General features: G+C 42.0%; 1 protein-coding gene across 5 annotated transcripts in view; it reads right to left on the bottom strand.

Moving 5' to 3' along the window:
• LOC124072282 (protein unc-79 homolog) overlaps positions 1-18,074 on the bottom strand; it is a 33,045-nt gene that overhangs the window by 2,623 nt on the left and 12,348 nt on the right. For 2 of the 5 annotated variants that reach the window (XM_046413560.1, XM_046413561.1), the window contains exons 16-43: positions 16,701-16,824; positions 15,880-16,020; positions 15,228-15,443; positions 14,593-14,820; positions 13,823-13,964; positions 13,157-13,236; positions 12,879-13,027; positions 12,613-12,770; positions 11,121-11,302; positions 10,687-10,888; positions 10,398-10,580; positions 9,634-9,702; positions 8,891-9,228; positions 8,570-8,752; positions 8,196-8,358; positions 7,738-7,887; positions 6,323-7,603; positions 4,842-4,943; positions 4,190-4,306; positions 3,562-3,664; positions 3,332-3,472; positions 3,180-3,218; positions 2,938-3,050; positions 2,577-2,662; positions 2,012-2,185; positions 1,620-1,688; positions 1,421-1,531; positions 39-143 (exon numbers count right to left, since the gene is read on the bottom strand). In XM_046413560.1, coding sequence (XP_046269516.1) covers positions 39-143; positions 1,421-1,531; positions 1,620-1,688; positions 2,012-2,185; positions 2,577-2,662; positions 2,938-3,050; positions 3,180-3,218; positions 3,332-3,472; positions 3,562-3,664; positions 4,190-4,306; positions 4,842-4,943; positions 6,323-7,603; positions 7,738-7,887; positions 8,196-8,358; positions 8,570-8,752; positions 8,891-9,228; positions 9,634-9,702; positions 10,398-10,580; positions 10,687-10,888; positions 11,121-11,302; positions 12,613-12,770; positions 12,879-13,027; positions 13,157-13,236; positions 13,823-13,964; positions 14,593-14,820; positions 15,228-15,443; positions 15,880-16,020; positions 16,701-16,824 — 5,149 coding nt within the window. The remainder of the gene's footprint in view (positions 1-38; positions 144-1,420; positions 1,532-1,619; positions 1,689-2,011; positions 2,186-2,576; positions 2,663-2,937; positions 3,051-3,179; positions 3,219-3,331; positions 3,473-3,561; positions 3,665-4,189; positions 4,307-4,841; positions 4,944-6,322; positions 7,604-7,737; positions 7,888-8,195; positions 8,359-8,569; positions 8,753-8,890; positions 9,229-9,633; positions 9,703-10,397; positions 10,581-10,686; positions 10,889-11,120; positions 11,303-12,612; positions 12,771-12,878; positions 13,028-13,156; positions 13,237-13,822; positions 13,965-14,592; positions 14,821-15,227; positions 15,444-15,879; positions 16,021-16,700; positions 16,825-18,074) is intronic. The other 3 variants (XM_046413562.1, XM_046413563.1, XM_046413564.1) reach the window with 3 other exon arrangements.

Here is an 18,074-nt window from a genome sequence, read left to right as displayed (position 1 = left end):
ACTGAATTGCATTATTTGTTTTGTTTTTTTTTTTTTACCTGGACCAGCAGTAACAAATTTGTGTCAGGAAGAGGAGACTTGAACTTGAGAGCCTGCAGAAGCTCTAACACCACAATGCGGGACATGTAGAACTTATCTCTCTCCTGGATGCGAGGAGATAGAGAGTGGAGTAAATGTACTGATGCAGCAAGACTGCCTTTTTCTATTATCACTCTCCCTTACTCATGCTGCGAGGAGAGCATAAACTCTGTAGTCTGAATAGAGGGGGAAGGACAGGCGGTGAGCAGGGAGGGAGGGAGGCAGGGAGACAGAGAATAGACAGAGAATAGTGAAGCTGAGGAGTAGATTTAGGCCAGTCCAGATCTCTCCTCCCAGAGTCCCAGGCAGCTCAGATGAGGCTGTCAGGCTGCCTTCTCCCTCCCTGAGGACAGGCTGCTCTCTTTGTTCATCCCTTCCACACAAAGCCCAGCTGCCTGTTTACAAACCACACTGTCATCTTCTGGCTTCCACTTTGCCTCTCTCTTTCTCTATGCAGTCATGTTTGCTTATGTTAGGCGCAGGCACATGGTCCTCCGCTCTTACAGAATGCAAAGCTGCCTCTGACATTTCTCACTGTGCGACTTGTTAATACGCATACCTGTCCACGGCACCCTCATAATTAAAAGTTAATGGAGCATGTCCGTTTAGTAAATAGCGAATCATAGGCTCTTAGGGCCCACTCACATTTGGAGTATAGTGCAGTGCAACCGTGACAAATGGTGCATGGTGTGACAAACTTCAGCAAGGCTGGAAAACCCGACTTTGTATCCCTAAAACCTGACCTCCAGAGGTAACTGAACAGGCTGAAAAATTCTCCGTCTGCTCTCCGGAAACCTCACCTCTCCATAAAACAACTGCACAGGACAAGTTCCAAATGCAATTGCTCATAGTGACTCTGGGTTTTGAAAAGCGGATATTATACGGCGAGGAATTGAGGAGGGTGTAGAAAATCAATACTGCAGGAGACATAAAGCATGCAGTGTTGACAGTGGTGGAGGACTGAGGATCCATCTGGCCCAACAGTGCAGACAGCCCTGGCTCCATCTCTGTCTGAGACAGCCACTCAGAAACACACCATACATCCTCGGCCCTAGCACACTAACTAATCATGTTAATCAATACTGGCTGATTGCCTACTTAATCATCTGTGACACATGGCCACATTTCTGGCTGACTGGAGAGTCAGGGAAGTAGGTGTAGCACTAAAAGAGTGATGAGAGAGAGGCCGGCAAACAGGAGTTCAACATTTTCAACACAGCAGATTAGTTTAAAAGGTTTAACTCTTTCAGGGCCACATACTGGCTGTCAGCATGTTTTAATCCCACATTTGAAACTCCACGTTTTACACAAAAAGGGTTCATGTAAACACACTCATGAGTACCTTGTTGAAGGCTTTGTAGCACAGTCCACAGAGTTCTACAAGGTAGGAGAGACTGAACATGCCATACTGGATGACAAAGCTCAGCAGCTTGGAGAAAGGCTCCAAGAGGCTCTGCGGGACAGAAGAAGAGAAAAAAGATTTAGATATTAAAAGCCAGAATTTGGACATATCAGTATGTAAAATTCTGCTGTGGGCTTACCCGAGTTGCATTTGTAGTTGGGATTTTCAGCAAACAAATGATAATCCTCAAGCTGGAATCCATGGGGCACTAATGAGACACACAGTTTGCAAACAAGCTGAAAGATCTTGTAAAGTGTAAGCATGTTTTAAAGTGCAAAAGTTAAAAATTGTTGCATGGTGCATAGCTCTATTCCTGGATAAGATGTTTTAAAATTGTCTGCAGTTATAAATAGAGGAGAGTACATTAATCTGACCCCCAAGGTCAAAAGCATCAGAGTCAAATCAATTAAAACTTTAAGACTCTCTCCAATTAAGCCCGACAAGGACACTGCGAGATGCTTTCTCCTTGAGCCATAATCACATTAAACCATATCAGACCGTGACTAAGTGAAAGGAAGAGTCGATATCTACCTTAAGAGGAAGGACAGAGGGCAGTTTAGTGAGGAAGGTCTGGAACTGGTTGCAGATGGTTGTCCACAGGTTGCTAGGAGAGTCCATGGGGAGAGCCTCCATGAAGGTGGCGATGTTCTCCAGGCAGTGCAACATTGTGCCCCCTGCTGGTAGACTCTTCTTGTTGTTCAAACCCTGGAGGGCACAAAGGCATAAACCATATCAGGGTTATATAACGAAATTCTGTAAGCGAAGATATTTCCATTTAACTGATCATTCAGCCCTGATCAATCACAATGCTCATGATGACGGGGGGGATTTAGGACACTGAAGCACAGATGACTGCTTTGATGAGAGGATGCATCATTGAGTTCTTATCTGTGTCATTTATATATCTTAACAGCAACAATAAACTGCTAAAGTAGTGCAAAGTAAGGAAGGTTCTCTTGAAAGCTCCAATGATTTGTTGTTTGAGGTGGGCTCATGTTGTGCATGAAGCTGAACCCACAAAAGCTTTTGCTTTGACAAGAGCTCCTCCTGCTGGTTAAATGACTCAACACATTTATGCGAACCAAAAACACCCCACCTCGAGCAGCATGTTGAGGGCCGCAACAGAACTCAGTTCATTAAAATCTATCAGGGAAGATGCAAGTGTTCGCAGAAAACTTCCATCTGCAAAAACAGAAAGATAGACATAAAAAAGAATGAAGATGACAGTATGTCCAGTGGGGAACCATTAAGTTAGTCTCATCACTATGGAAAAATAGATTAAATTCAAATAAATATGCAAAGAAAAGCAGTAGAATATGCACTGACTACAGGTTACAGAGTATACAACTGTGGCCAAAACACACAGACATGCGCAGATAAGACATTCTGTAAGTCCCTATAGAAATAGTGCAGGTAAGGATGTTTTTTGAGTTATGCTGTCAGTGGTGTGAGCAGACCTTTGATGTTACTCTGGAAGAGTTGGGGCAGGATGCCATTTGGGGCCAGCTGGTGAAACATGCAGCGGAGGAACTGTTTGGCTACACCTGCTACATTCCCTGGGATCAACATACTGCAAAACACCACAGGGAGAAGGACAGTGTTGGACAGGCAGTCACACTTCACATCTATTATTAAGCTCATCTATAAAAGCACACTGAATATCAGAGCATGCCAGTGTGACAGATTTAATGTCTCATACCTTTCAGCTTGTCCAGAAAAATTGGCACTAGATGCCAACCTGAATGAAGTTAAAGCAGTGGATTAGGATTCGGGGATGAATTATGCATGAGCTCTAAGGGCGAGTTATGAAACTTCATTTAATGGTGAAGTGCTGTGTGGAAGCCGCTGTACCTGCCTACAGACTGCATGATGTCGAGAAGCATCGGAGCGGCCAAATCAGGGCTGAGGTGGATGAACATGGAAAGAACGACCACTGCGAGGCTGAGAGTCTCCTCGTCGTATTCCTCCAGCACGGCTGCACAGTCCCGACACCTGGGACATCACACAGAAATAATCGAGACTGGTTAGACATTCAGATGACTTGCTTCACGACAGGTGTAGCTATCGATTGATTCATCCACCTGTCAGACATTGTGGTAGGCTGCTCATCGATGAACTCCTCAGGCGCAGGGACAAACATACTGACTGTACTTGGTGCAGAGAGCAGGCTGGTCTTTGTTGGACCTACAAAGGAGATGAAAGGACAGCAGTTTAAGTTATTAGATGCTGAGTGAGGTGGTTCAAAAGTATTTTTTTTTAGTTTAGCTTTGTGTTGCACACTGCCTAAACTGAAGTGCACTACTCCTAAGCTAACAGTTTCAGAGAAGAGATACTGAGGCTACTTGACTACATTCCAAGACTAGATTTTATGGAGCTTGTCATTATTCATGAGTTTGTCCTGGTTTTAGACCAAGCACTCTAAAATTTGATAAATTATTCAAGACAAAAAGTAACAAAAGGTTAACCAATTCTGCTAAGTTTAAGTCTAAAAAATAATGGCTGCTTTTAATTTATTGCTGAATATAGAGTGAGCTTTTTTGTATATTCATTTGTTTCTTTCTTGTCTTTTTCTTCTTTGCTGTATTGTATTTTCAAAGTTTGATTTCAATTACTGATCGATAAATATTGTTTTCCACTTACATTATTTCCATTTTAGTTTTCTTGCAAAAGAAATCATTATGGCATATAGAAACGTGAAATGCGACTGACCCGTCTCCCAGGTGCTGATGTTGTGTGGCGCGCTGGACTGATGTTCCAGCTGTCTCTTCATTAGCTGGCTCATGGTCAGAGCTCCCAGAGAGCCTCGCTTCACCTGACGATACTGAGCTAAGAGTCAAACACAGAACACAACACCTGAGGTGAAGTATCTGCCATCAGTTCATCAATACCAACAAGTGTGTGCGATTACATGGAGGTAGAGGTAAGACACACAAGAAAAGGGATGGTCGGTGTACTTTTTTAAGGACAAAATTCAGTCAAGTATTTAGCTCAGTTTTTTGAGGAAATGCTTTATAACAATACTTTAGAGTACTAATTTGAAAATTAATTTATAGAACATAATTTTTTTCTACATTTTCTCAGGGATTTTACTAGCTTTATAATAATGTCAAATAATATTATGTGTTAGTATATATAGGTTATTTTATTGCATATTTTCAGCTAAAATGAAATTTACAAAAAATAATTTGCAAAAAGACAGCATAGAATATGCTTTTTGTTGCCTGCAAAGGTACTATATGAGATAGCTAACAAATTGAAAATAATTTAAAAAATTGTCATTAAGGCCCTCATAATGATAACACAACAGTCAAATTTATTGTTTCTAAGTTTATAAGGAGACTAAGAAGTATTTGGATCCTACTTGATACTGAAGAGCGGTGGCTTGTTTCAGGCATAGCAGCTTCAAGCGTTGGGGCTGAGGCGGATTCTCGTGGCTTTTCCAATGTAGACAGAACTTTGTGATCTGTAAGGCAATATGGGTGGGGCATTGGCATCAGAATATATGCCATTATATGCCAAGAAATAAAATTGCATTAGATATAAACATTCAATAGTAATAAACACTGATTTTGAGGAGAAAGTTAAAGGTTTTTATAGTGCTAATTTGAAAAGGGGTTTCTTATGTGAAATTTAAGATTTTGTTTCCCTCGCCACCTCATCTGCTCCTTTTACGTTAAGTCAAATTATACAGTTTCACAACTCCTGATGTGTGCTGACAAACCTCTGAAGTGTTAGTATGACAGGAAAGGAAGAATGAACATGTATATAGGAACACACCACAGGACGCCACATAGCTGGACTGGTTAGTTAAACAACGGTTTGTGGAAGCTTTAACTCTTCAGAAGACATTTCTATAATATTCTATAATATTTCTATATATCGGCTCTTCCTATAATAATATATAATAATAGAGGAGCATACATAATACAAATACAAATGCAAATGTAACCTTTACATTTATGCTGTTCAAAGGCATGTATGCTATCATTGTTTGATTTTTGAGTGCATTTTTCCTAGCATGCCAGTCTGCCATTGGTTTCCATTTTATTTACGATACAGATCATTAGGGTCAAGTTGTGTAATCCATCGCTCTGAACATTAAGCCTAGATTAATTTTTGTGAGTTTTTTTCACTGTGGTAATACACTTAAAGTGCAGATTGCATTAAAAAGTCTGCACCACATTACATTGCACAAATGATGTTACTTTGATAACATGACAATAAAACTGTATTTATATAGCACAGCTTAAAAAAGGAATCAGAAGAGAAATTGAATAAAGTTAATATTGAATAAATGACAATTCATGCTGTGTGTGAGGTTAAATACAGCATATTTTATAGGAGTTTCAAGTTTTCAAAGTTGTGAGTTAGGTGCACATTGTCAGATCTACAGGGAGCCTGTTCCAGAGTCTGGGGTGTATGAACTCAATCACTGTAGGCTTTATTTCTGGACCAAGGAATAGTTCTGTGTTCTGTCAAAGCCTCAGCAGAACAGAAGCTGTGAAGTAATGTGTAAGTTTTCAAAGTGTGCTAATTGATTTTCATGCTCAGAGGAGGTGGAAACCGCTGATTGCCTGGAACTATGGGAAAATACTTGACCATGGTTTGCAAAATAGTTGACTCTGACCTTAAGTACAGATGCTTTATAGTTTAAATAGTTAAAGATACACACTTGTGACCACTCTGGTGCAGAAAGTGATTGATATGCTTTTAAAAGGCATTTGAAAACCCTCCTCCAATCTCAGACATCTCCTTAAAAGATCATTTTTAAAACGAATTACAGAACTCCTGATCATCAAACTGATAAGGTAGAAATTATCCTTATCCATCCTTCCTTCTTACCAGTTTCTGTGGCCTGCTCACTGCCCAGCTTATCAAACATATTGAACGTGATATCCAGATATTCCCTCTGGATGGCACTGACAGCTATCTTCCTCTGCTTCCGCTGTCGGGGAACAATCTGGATCTTAAACTCTGCCTCATCGTTGTCGTTCCCATTGTCGGGTTTGGGGTCGCTGTCCCCTTCATCACCCATGTCATCATCTTCTTCATCATCGCCATACTCTTCTTCGTCATTACTGTTACTGTTCTTGCTTATTTCTGGTGAGGAAAGAGGCTCTGCTTTGTCTTCTGGGATGTCCAAGAAGATGGTCCTACCAGAGGGACTGGTCCCTGGTCCCATCCCAGTCTTTACCTCCTCTGAGGTCACAGGCATGTCGTCTAGAGAAGTGTAAGGGACATGTGGGGTCTTTCTCAGAAGGTCTCTTTTCTGCTTCAGGGTCATGGGGCTCTCTTGGCAGACATTTTCTGGTCGGTCTGGAAGATCCAGAGAGGTGCTGGGGGTCACGCGGTTTGGTTTCTTTTCCAGAAACACTTGCTCTGAGCTTTCCTTTTCTCTGTCTGGGGTCTTTTTTTCACTTGAACAGTCCTCTACACTCACTTGAACTACAGGAGACAGTCGCAAAGTGTTGCTGCTTGCAGAGGAAGCTGAGACCTTTGGGCTCCCGCTGAACTTGGAAGCTATGATGGTGTTAAGGTCAAACTCCTCATCACTTTCTACAATCCTAAGCGGAGGCAATGGTTCAAACACCAAGGAGTCGCTGTCAGACATGGAGAGCAGTGAGTGTTTTTCTGGAATTGAGGTGCAGTCTGACGAAAGGTCGATGAGGTCTTGGTCCTCCTTCCCCTGAGCTGATCCTCCCAGTGAGCCCTGGTCCAACTTGTCCTCAAAGGTCTCCATGCAGCTGAGGCGAACCTCTGGGATGACAGGCTTGGAGATGTCAGACTGGCCCCCTCGAGAGCCTCGCCGGTCCACTGCATCAATGCCTTCCACCCGCACTGATGAGCCATCTGATGATCCTATGCCGTGACGCCTGCTGTGGGAGGTGGATGAAGACGGGGGCAGGACAACAGGGGGCGCCTGCATGTCACAGCGATCAATGCAGGATTTACGTCGATGTTCATCCAGATTGAAGAGGATGGAGTCAGTGTTGGAAATGTCCAGAGACTTCTGCTTGTGCATGGCCTGCAGCCGTTTCTTCCTGGTGCTCTCCTCCCTCACACAGTGCAGAATGCTGTCTTGAAGAGCGCTGGCTTCACGGTACTCTGACAGCTCAATTTCACCTGATACACAGAGGAAAAACGAGACTTTATCCCAGTGAAAGCCTCCTGCAAACTCAAAAACACGTTCTCGCAAAAAAAGATTCAATCAATATGCTGTTATACTACACTTTGCTCTGAAAGCCTCTGCTTCTTACTTTTCTTGGCATTCAGCTCTACCGGCTGGTACTTCACAGACTTGCTGCCACCAATCCTCTTCAGGCGGGCAAAGAACGTCTGTGACTCTTTATTAGCAGCCCCAGTCGGCGTGTCATGGACGTCTGACTCATCAAATACACTGTCCTCTTCTAAGATGAAGAAAAATTAACATCATTACTGCTTTGATGAGGCATATAGATTCAGTCACTGTGAAGAGTCTCATTTTTATTGCTATCATTATAATCTACATGGTACAGTAAAAGTTTTACTTCCAAAATATTTTCCTAATTATAAGTCAGTTATAAAAAACATTTTCTTAATACTCAAACTTGCCTAAGGAGAGGCCAGCTGCTTAGCCTCAGTACACACATTTGATCATTATTTGTATGTATTTTTACTTATTTGAACTTTTTTATCAGACTAGTCTGATGTTGAGATAAATATTCTTTTGCTCAACCTTTTTCCTTCTCGCTGTAGCGGCTCATGTTAGAGTTGTCACTGTAGAGTGGTCCTGCTGTGGCGTGGGGACGGCAGCTGTGATACTGAGCATTTAGTGTGTTGATGGTGATGTGGATTAGATGGAGGACCACTTTGCTGCCATCCATGTCTCTGTAAGGGTACTGTGGTACATAGCAAAACAAAGTAATCTTATGCTGTATAACTGTGATTCTCTTTGTAATTCATAATGTATATCATGAAGTAAAAAGAAGGTATGTTAACATCAAGAACCAGTAATCACTTGAAGTTAAAAATAAAATGTTATCACAGACAACAAATGAGTAATGATCCACGCAATTAAAGCCCACTGACAAAGAGTAATGCAAAGACTACCTTATACAGGATAACTAGCAGGGCTTTGAGCCACATCTGTCTGATGTGAGGCCTCAAGGCCCACAAAGAGCACCGAGGCGGCTGCTGAAAATAGTGTCTCAGCTGTGGACAAGTGCAGTACTTCAACACCTGGACCACCAGGGGGAGCAGCTGCTTCCCCAAACCAATATTGTAGTCCATCACCTGGAAGAAACAACAGTGAAACCCATTAGCGTTCTTGTTATTCTCTTATATTCCTCACAATTTGCTAATAAACATGCCAGATAATCTCTTGGTACAGTCACAGAATAGCAAAAAAAGGTGATAAAATATGTTAATCACTTGTGCAATGCCAGCAATGAAGGCATTGAAGCACGTAGAGATGCGCATCTTCTGAGGAGCAATCATGAAGCAGCCCTCCTGTTGGTCATAGCCGAGCAGCACATACAGGTGACGCTTCACTGTGTTGAAAGCCTTGGCACTGCCGATGTCAGCCTCTGCACTGCTCTGGTCTTTGGCCATAAATTTCATAAGCACCATGATCAGCTGGTGAACAGTCTGGTGATCTATGCCAGCATCCTCAGGAAGCAGATCTCTGATGATATTGTCATCCTCAGGAGATGGGGTCTGTCCTACAAGAGGGGCTGAAGCGTCAGGGTTAAAGTGCGGGAGGAAACGTGCTGCAGACAGGGGAGAAGATGGGGAGAGAGGAGGTGCAGGAGCAGAGGGAGTAACACAACACAGAGTGGGCGGAGTCAACTCATTCGCAGTCACGACGGGTGAAGAATCATCATGCAATATACACGCATCAGAGTGTATGTGTTCATGGAACATGTAAACAAGGTAAACACAAAAAATGACCAGCTAGTTGTTGGCAAGAGTGTTGCATGTCGCTCTGTTCGGTGTCAGAATTAGCGTAGCCCGAGGCAGGATGAAAAAACAGTGACTGTCACCATAGAGCAAACATGGCTTTTTCATCTTTCACATAATAGATAATAATATTGTAACCACACTGTACTTCTCCTCCAATATGATGTGATTATGATGAATAATACTGCATGTTTCAGATTTAGGTCGTTATTTACCTGGCAGGACTTTCTCTATCATATCTCCCAGTGTCGGGGCAGAGTGCTCTTGCCTCGTAAGTCTTAGAGCTAAAAACCACATATGAAGAGCACAATTTAGGAGAACATACAGGGGAGGTAGTACAGGACATATGCCTGAGCTTCATCCTCATCCAACACATACACAAAAAAACACACTATATGGCCTCAAAACCATATAAAAACCAAGGGTTATCAAGAATTAGGGCATTTTGGCTAATCATAAATATCAAATAACCCCATCATGTTTGAAGTCAACACAAGTAGCATCACCCGGAAACTCAAACAACCTTCTGTGCTGAGCCAATCATAACATGGATGACGTGGTAGGAAGATCTTCGTTTATCAAAAAAAGCATGGGTTAAAACATACAAGTGAAATGAACATTGAGAACAAACAAGTGAGGAGAGAAACATTAGGAAAATGGAACCAGACTTTGATCAAATAGTATTTGCAAATAAAAATGCATTTGGTTTCACCAGCAAGGAACAGAAAATGAGCAGTGATCACATTAGGACAATGTAGACTATGTCAGATGCTTCTCTATGGAGAAATTGGTAATAAACCTACTTAAAGATAGAGTTATGGAGCGACTCTGTAATGCCATGTTGGGTTAATCACCTCAGAGGCACGCAGAGTCTCAGAAGGTATTTGCAAACACTGTTAGACCACAGACTGAGTGAAAGTGACACAGGTTCAGATTCAAGCTGACAGACAGACAGACTGATCTGATCTGTCCTACTCACGAAGTCGGTTGCTCAGTGACTCAGGCAGTGAAAATGCTCGTTTAGACTCTGTCGGTCCTCCTTTCACACTGTCACGGAGGGAACGCACACTCTTCTGCCGATTCCTGGCAAAACGGGCCCGTCGTATCTTCCACATTGCCGCATCGCTCAGGTTGGCTACATTGGTTCGTACAGCTGTGATGGCTGTCAATAGATTACAGATTAACTTAATCTGGTGCACTATTTGGCTCATAGAAACTTGGGCAAAAAGAGTGTAAAAACTCAGAATGGCGACACAGCGCCTACGTACTTGTAGGGAATGGGAACTCCTTGTTGCAGTCCAAGTGTAACTGAGCCTCCAGAGATAATGTTTCAAAGCGGTTTACAAAGAACTCCCAGCTAAGAGCAGGAATGTCTTTCTTCAAGAAGTGCAGAAGCAAGAGTTTGCTGAGGATGATGGGCCGATCCCTCACAACAGTGTCAAACTGGAAATCCAGGCACAGGCACAACCCCTGCAAAAAGACACACATGTTAAAACACAGCAGAACATGAATATGTGCAGCTCCACGAACAACATCAACCTAGCTCCCAAAAAAGCAATACACACAGAGGAGGCGGTGAAAATTTCCATATAGAAATTTTGTTGCTGAGAGACACAAGTATGTCACATATGATTTGGTAGGCCCCACTTAAGTCCAATGATGATCAGTGTATGTAATTTCCAGACATATTATTTCAGGTCACCTGCAGGGCCGGCCTCTTGATGGTGTCCAGCAGAAGTCTGGCCCGGGTGGCCACAGCTGGGTTCACGTCCTCCACAGAAGCCAGGAAGCAGCAGAACGCATGTGCCAGTGAATACTTCAGCAAGTGGTTTTTCGTCACTGCACCGATGTCCAGGAACCGACACAGCACTGCTACTTTCTCCACTTCATGAGAGTACAGAGTGAAAGGGAACATCATCAACGACACAGAGAGACTGCGAGTTGCCACACGTCCAGCCAGAATTATCTTGATATAATAAACAGAACTAGCTATGAGGTCACTGATGAAGACAAGTTCATGTATGTAGCTAATATTTCATATCATCACATTTGTCTTCATATAATACATGTATTTCTCAGCATCAATTCTGTTTGTTAAGCAACTGAGAAATTATGCTATAAATTTTATAGAGCACATAAAATTGGCTTAAAATTTGTTTGTATTACTGTAAATCTGGTTTGTGTGTCTTTCAGATGAAAATTTATGAAGAGAGGTCTCACTCACACCCAATGTGTGCTGAATAAAGTAATGATGTATTCAGTCATAAAAAAAAAAAAACACAATCATTCCAGTAATTGGTGGCTTTATTTATCATGACTCAGATTAAAATCTAAAAATAGATGCTTTATTCTGAAGCCCACAAGCTCTCACCCACTCTAGAGTGATGGACAGCACCAAAGTTTGACCACTAGGTGTCAGTGTGGAAGTGAAGAGATATCTCAGAGCAGAGCCACATTGCTTGTTGGTCACATTTAAGGTTTAACAAAATATATACGTATGTGTGTAAGTAGATTGTTTTGCATGATTTTTGTGCATGCATTTCCTAATAAGAAGGTTTAATACCATTATTATAGTCTGTGGTCTTGGTAGAGTCCATTAGCAATTCTTCCTATCATTGTGATGCACTGTTACTAAATGGAAAGACAATTTTTTAAAATAATTTTCTAGTATATTTATAAATACAATAGACTAATAATGTCAAGCATTTGTAGAATAATCTACTGTATGTTGGGCTACTGTAAATTCAACTGTACTCCTGTTGCCCTCTATTCATACAGTGAGTTGGAGGACCTGTCCTCTGCCTCTGTCTCAAGGTCATACAGCATCTCCCTGCCAATCACAAGGCAAGGCAAACCTTATTAATCCCACAATTCCTCTTTGCAGCCTGTTTGAGCCACAGGGTAACCATGACAACAGAAGTGGGAGCTGTGGGTAGGCAGCGGTTCACATAGCATATTATATCAGCAGACTGGTGGTCCATTACTGATGGTTTATTAATGCCCAACCACATCCACTTTGCTTGCAAAACACGTCATTGAAATAAAAAACAAAAACTCATTGACCACAGGTTAACCATGTAATAATAAATAATTAGGTGTTTATACCTGCACATGATGATGTACACTGTGTTCAACTTGATGCGCAAATGCAGATGCACATTACACGTCATGCCGTAAGCCTGTCTGTCTCTCACCTGCTTCGAATCGTATTTTCCAGTCTTTGCTGTTGAAGTTTGAGTTGATGAGGTTCCAGAAGATGTCTGCCCCATGCGACAGGGAGAGGGCGTGGAGAAGCTGAGGCACAGCCAGGGAGGCCAGCTGGCAAAACTCTGACTTCAACATGGACCACAGACTGAAACCACAAACACCAAATTAGACACACACCCACACAAATTGCCATCAAGGAGTAGATTAAATACGATTAAAAACGATTGTATAAAAATGATGACTAAGTACACACCTCGGGATGAGCATCTTTTCCTGAATGTAGGCTAGAAACTGGGGGTGATCCTTGCGTGCGAGGTACAAACACTCTCCATGGAGACACAGGATCTTCAGACAGTTCAACATGTTGAACAGGATGTCAGGCTCCTCAAACTTGGACATTTCCTGAATATACAGGGGATGCGTGACTCAGGGTGTAGCACATGCACAGTCGAATATATCACAGAAAACTTTCTTGAATGCCTACGGTTTGTTTGTGCCTCGGTTTTAATGTTAATTATTCAGAACTAGTACCTGCAGAATGGTGTATATGAGCTTCAGAGACACAGGGAGCTGCTGGTAGGAGAACCTCGTATCTGAGTTATTCTTCATGGCTGGAAGGAAGGAGAGTGTAGAGTTAAAAAAAAAAACTCAACTGTCCAGTTACCCTGCATTATAACAGAGAAGATATGCTTGAATTATGAATATGGACTCCTAAACTGATACTAGTGCAGTAAATGTATAGCTGGAACAAGTTGCAACTTAGCCTTGCTTAACATAACAGCTAGTTTTGGCAAAATCAAGTATTTAAACCCCTGTAAAATGTTGCTGTTTATGCTTCAGTAACAGTTCTTAATGGTGCTGGTATGGACACAGTCAGGCTACTTGTTTCCTCATATTTACTGCATTTACGTTAAGTTAAGCTAACTGATGATTAGCGATGGCTTCATATTTACCGTACAGACAGAGTCGTATCAATCCTCTCATCTATCTCTTGACAACAAAAGCAAATAAAATGTCGCACTTTTCCTTTAAATACGAAGCTACAATGAACAACCAGTAAGTAGTAAAGTTTACTAAACTAAAAGAAATAAAGATATTTCTTTTAAGTATTCCTTTTAAAGATTATTACTGTGTTGTTGCTTAGGTTGAAACGGGTATGTACAATTGTTATTTGAAAAACACAGAACTGACACACACGTGCGTTATCAGGAGAGTGGTTAATGGGGTTGTCAGTGTGCGTCCCACTTGGATTGTCTCCTTCCTCACTTCCAGTCTCTGGCCCAAGGGAGAAATCTTGCTGAGACAAGAGCAACGTTTCCTCCAAACTATCCGTAGGTTCCTGCAAAAGAAACCCAACACTGTCAAAACATCTCTTATGTTTCATCAGTAATCGGGGCAGCTGTGGCCTAGAGGTTTGAGAAGCGGCTTGTGACCAGAGGGTCGCCAATTCAATTCCACCACGGACTGGCAAGAAAAATTTGGGTGTGGTGGAGTGATTAGTAATGCTTTCTGCCCCCCTCCCCCATTAGCAAAGCACTTAACCTCCCCGCCTGTGGCAGCCCACTGCCCATTGCTCCTTCACCGCATGTTGCATATGTGTGTTTCAATCAGTGATGGGTTAAATGCACAGAAGTAATATAAGAAGTAGAAGAAGTAATCCCAGTTTGGGATTAATAAAGAATAACAAAAACTAAATAAATAAAATCAGTTCATCTGAGTATTGTATTCGTCAATGTCATTCATAAGATAATTTAAGATGTATTTATATGTTGACAAATAACAAATTCCTGAACACGTTTTATGCTTTTTGTTTTCTACAACATTAGCTCAGCCAGGCACATGGTGTTGTTTTCAGCATTGTGATTTGGGACATGGCGGCTACATGGCATCCATTTCAAAGCCATGTCTGTTTAATGCACATGGTTCATTTATATTTGGTGCATAAACATTCATGCTGCGTGTCTCACCACAAGGCGAATCTCTTCCCGGGGGGTCAGCCTCTCCAGGAGCTCACAGCCCAGCTGGTAGCACAGGATGCTGGATTGGCACAGGCTGCACTCCAGGGCCTTCTCATCCTTCTGACAGGTGTGTGAGCCCCCCCACGGGGCCTGAAAGACGTTGTTGATGATGCCCACGATATCTTTCCCCAGGCTGCTGTCTAGACCCAGCATCACACCGTCATCCTGAAGTTCCATCTGGGACAGCAGCGGAGACAACAGTAAAAACAGGGGAACAAAAAGAGGAACAAGGTGCTCAAATCTCAATATCCCACCTGTGTGCATTGCTGTCATTGCACTGTGTGTCATTCTTCTCTATATGAATGAGCAAAATGAATAATTGTCTGTAAATTGTGTTGCATGTCGTGTAAAACTATAATCTAAGTGAGCCTAACCTCTTGGAATATGTATAATAGTACGCTATGACAGTTTGTATTAAGATATTTTATGTTTGTATTAAGATGTTTTAACAGAAATAAAAAGAAGTCCCGGTGAGAATACCTTAGGATTAGTTTCACCACTGAGCATCAGAAAGAGATCCTCAGTTGTGTTAAGAATATGATTATTGTAATTTTAGCAGCTGTTCATCAGGAAGGTGTGGTCACCTGTTTTAGGATGAGGTCAAACATGAGGATGAAGCAGCCAAGGTTCATGTCATCATCGTCACAGTCCAGATCCAGAGCACAGTGGCCAGTGGCATGACCAAGGTTTTTAAAAGGGCTGCAGCGCAGGGGGCTGCGAAATGGGCTCCTGAAGGGGCTGGGGAATGGACTGAGGGTGTTATGCTGTCCGCGGCGTCCAGGGTCTGACACCACACTCACCTACAAGCAAAGAACGCATCGTCATGTTAAGTAAAATAGATGTTTCACTTCAAAGCCTCTAACAGTCTTTTGACGTTTATTGTTCTCCCTGTTACTGCCGGTTATAATGACACACGATTGCCGAAATGCCTAACTATAAATTTCAATGATGAATCTACATCATAGTCAACTTCAAATAATTCCCTTAAGAGAGCTATATTTAGACGTTGGCAGTTACCATGGCAACATACAGTACATCCCAATGAATGGTAGAAAATAGAAACCAAGAAGAGGGGAAATGTGCACTTCCTAAACCAAATCTGGCATCTGTTAGGTCTCAAAATATCCCGAAAAAGTCTCCTGGAGATAAAATAACAACTAGTCAGGTGGAGTGAAACATATTTTTGTGGAATATAGAACATCGTATCTATTTTTTGTGTATTGCTGTTTCTCTCACCCTGCGAGCCCCAGTGTTGCCAGACAGATCGGAGGCACGTGCCTTCCTCTGATTGGCCAGCTCCTTCAAAGAGTTAACGCCATCGGAGAACATCCCAATCAACAGCTGAAGGGGCACCACTATGTCCAGCTCTGACAGCACCTAGGTCCAAGCAGAACACACAAACATTTAACGGATCCACCTACCCACCACGCACATAATTTGTTTTTTTTATTTCTCATGCAAAAAGATGTGCCATCCTCCAAATACACAAGAGGTGAATGGAATTTTGTCCAAGCTGCTCAAAGCACTGGAAAATAGTATTAGATAATTTCAACAGGTTTATTCAGACTGATGCACAGACCTGACTGTTTTTCATCAGGAATCATTTTCTTCTGAGCAAAAAGTAGTGAAGCCTGCTGCCTGCTGGGCTTTAAAACTATATAAGTGATAACAGTATAAATGTTTTTATCACCACACAACATGAACGTACCACATGTCCAAAATGCTCCAGTGCACCCCTTCTCTGTCTCATTTGAATGTGACCTATTTAATGAGGGGTAAATTAATGCAATCTCTTGATTATAGTTGTGACAGAAAACTTGAAATTGATCCATGTATACAGGGCAGCAAGCTGTGAGTGCATATGGGATGAAAGGCAAAATCCCTCCTATCTCTCTCAGTCTCACTCTGTGACCCAGATCCATATTCAGCAGGGCCCCTGCCCAGACTCTCACATTCTATGACAACCTGTTCAATTCACACTCACTGTGGACAGAACCGCAGGATGTGAACTGGACACAAGACAGCATGTATTTGCGCGTGTGTGTGTGAGGGCTTACATGCAGCCACAACAGAGCCTGCTCTTGCACAGACGCTGGGTAGCCGGAGAACCTGCAGCTGATGAAGCCAAACATTTCTTCCATGGAGAAAGGCAGGGGGCACAGCTCGATATCAAACATCTTGCTGCAAGAAGAAACCACAACACGATATTATATTTCTTGGATACTGTTATATAGCCAGTTCAGTCAGTGTTATATGCCGCAGTTTTGGGGGGTTTTTTGTCCATACGATGAGTTTGCTCTGTCTCTTTTTCGGCTTGTGATTTTAATTCATGCCACATTTTCTGCGATGACTCATAGGTGGAAGACACTAACAACAGCAACACGATAACAAACCACAAGAGAGGAACGCTTTAATTGTGGAGTTTCTTCTAAAATGGGTAGCCAAGGCCACAGAATTGTGCTGTGATTACCTGATACAGGTTGGGTCTGGTTAAAGGAATAGTTCACCATTTTGGGAAATACACTTATGCTTTCCTACCAAGAGTAAGAAGAGAAGAATGATACCAGAATAAGTATGAGCCAGGGGGCAATGAGCTCACCTTAGCACAAAGACTAGAAGCAAGGGAAACAGTTAGCTGGGCTTTCTATAACACATAGTCAACACCTCACTAATTAACACCTTGTACTTTAATCAGTAGACAAGCAGAATGTAAAAATAAAACAAAGTGCTGAACCATTTATGCAGAAAAGAATTGGGTAGGTTTAGTAGACTGTGGAGTCGTAGTGGAAGCTCCACAGCTGAGGTTTTAACATCAGTTGTGCATAGCTTCACCAAACAGGATCCATCTCTTAATTACTGACCTGTCTCCCCCTGCTCTCAGCTGTTACTCTGTGTTCTCCTCGTTCAAGCAAACAGACATCAATCCTCTAGGTATAAAAAAAACTGTTTCCCAAAATGTGAAACTGGCCACTACATTTGCTTAGATTTTCACTAATGATACATATTCTCTTAGTCAAGAATGCATCCACCTCTTTGAGACTGTTTTGTGCTGCAAAAGCTAGCATCATGCATTACAGAATATTGAGACTGAAATGTTCAAAGTAAATATACTCTCTGCAGGGGCTGGTGAATCTCAGTGGTTAGTATTTTTGGAGACCCTTTACACCAAAACGTCATGTATCTTTAATGTTTAGACTGCTAAAAACACTTATCTGCTATCAGTAGCTGCACTGGAAATGTCATGTCATTTCATAAATCAAAGACACATATTTATCTGTTAATTTGGTATCACTTCATCTGAAAGAGTGTGTATAAGACTGACCTGACACCTTCACAACCATGACATGGCACCTGTCATGAACTTGAATGAATTTATGGATGTTTATGACAGTTGTCATTAAGTGTCTTTTGGTCAATTGTGTCATTTTTAA

This window comes from Scatophagus argus, chromosome 15, assembly GCF_020382885.2.
Source record: "Scatophagus argus isolate fScaArg1 chromosome 15, fScaArg1.pri, whole genome shotgun sequence".
NCBI classification, from domain to species: domain Eukaryota; kingdom Metazoa; phylum Chordata; class Actinopteri; family Scatophagidae; genus Scatophagus; species Scatophagus argus.
The sequence above is the reverse complement of the archived record's forward strand: the minus strand, read 5'-3'. Positions and strand labels throughout refer to the sequence as shown.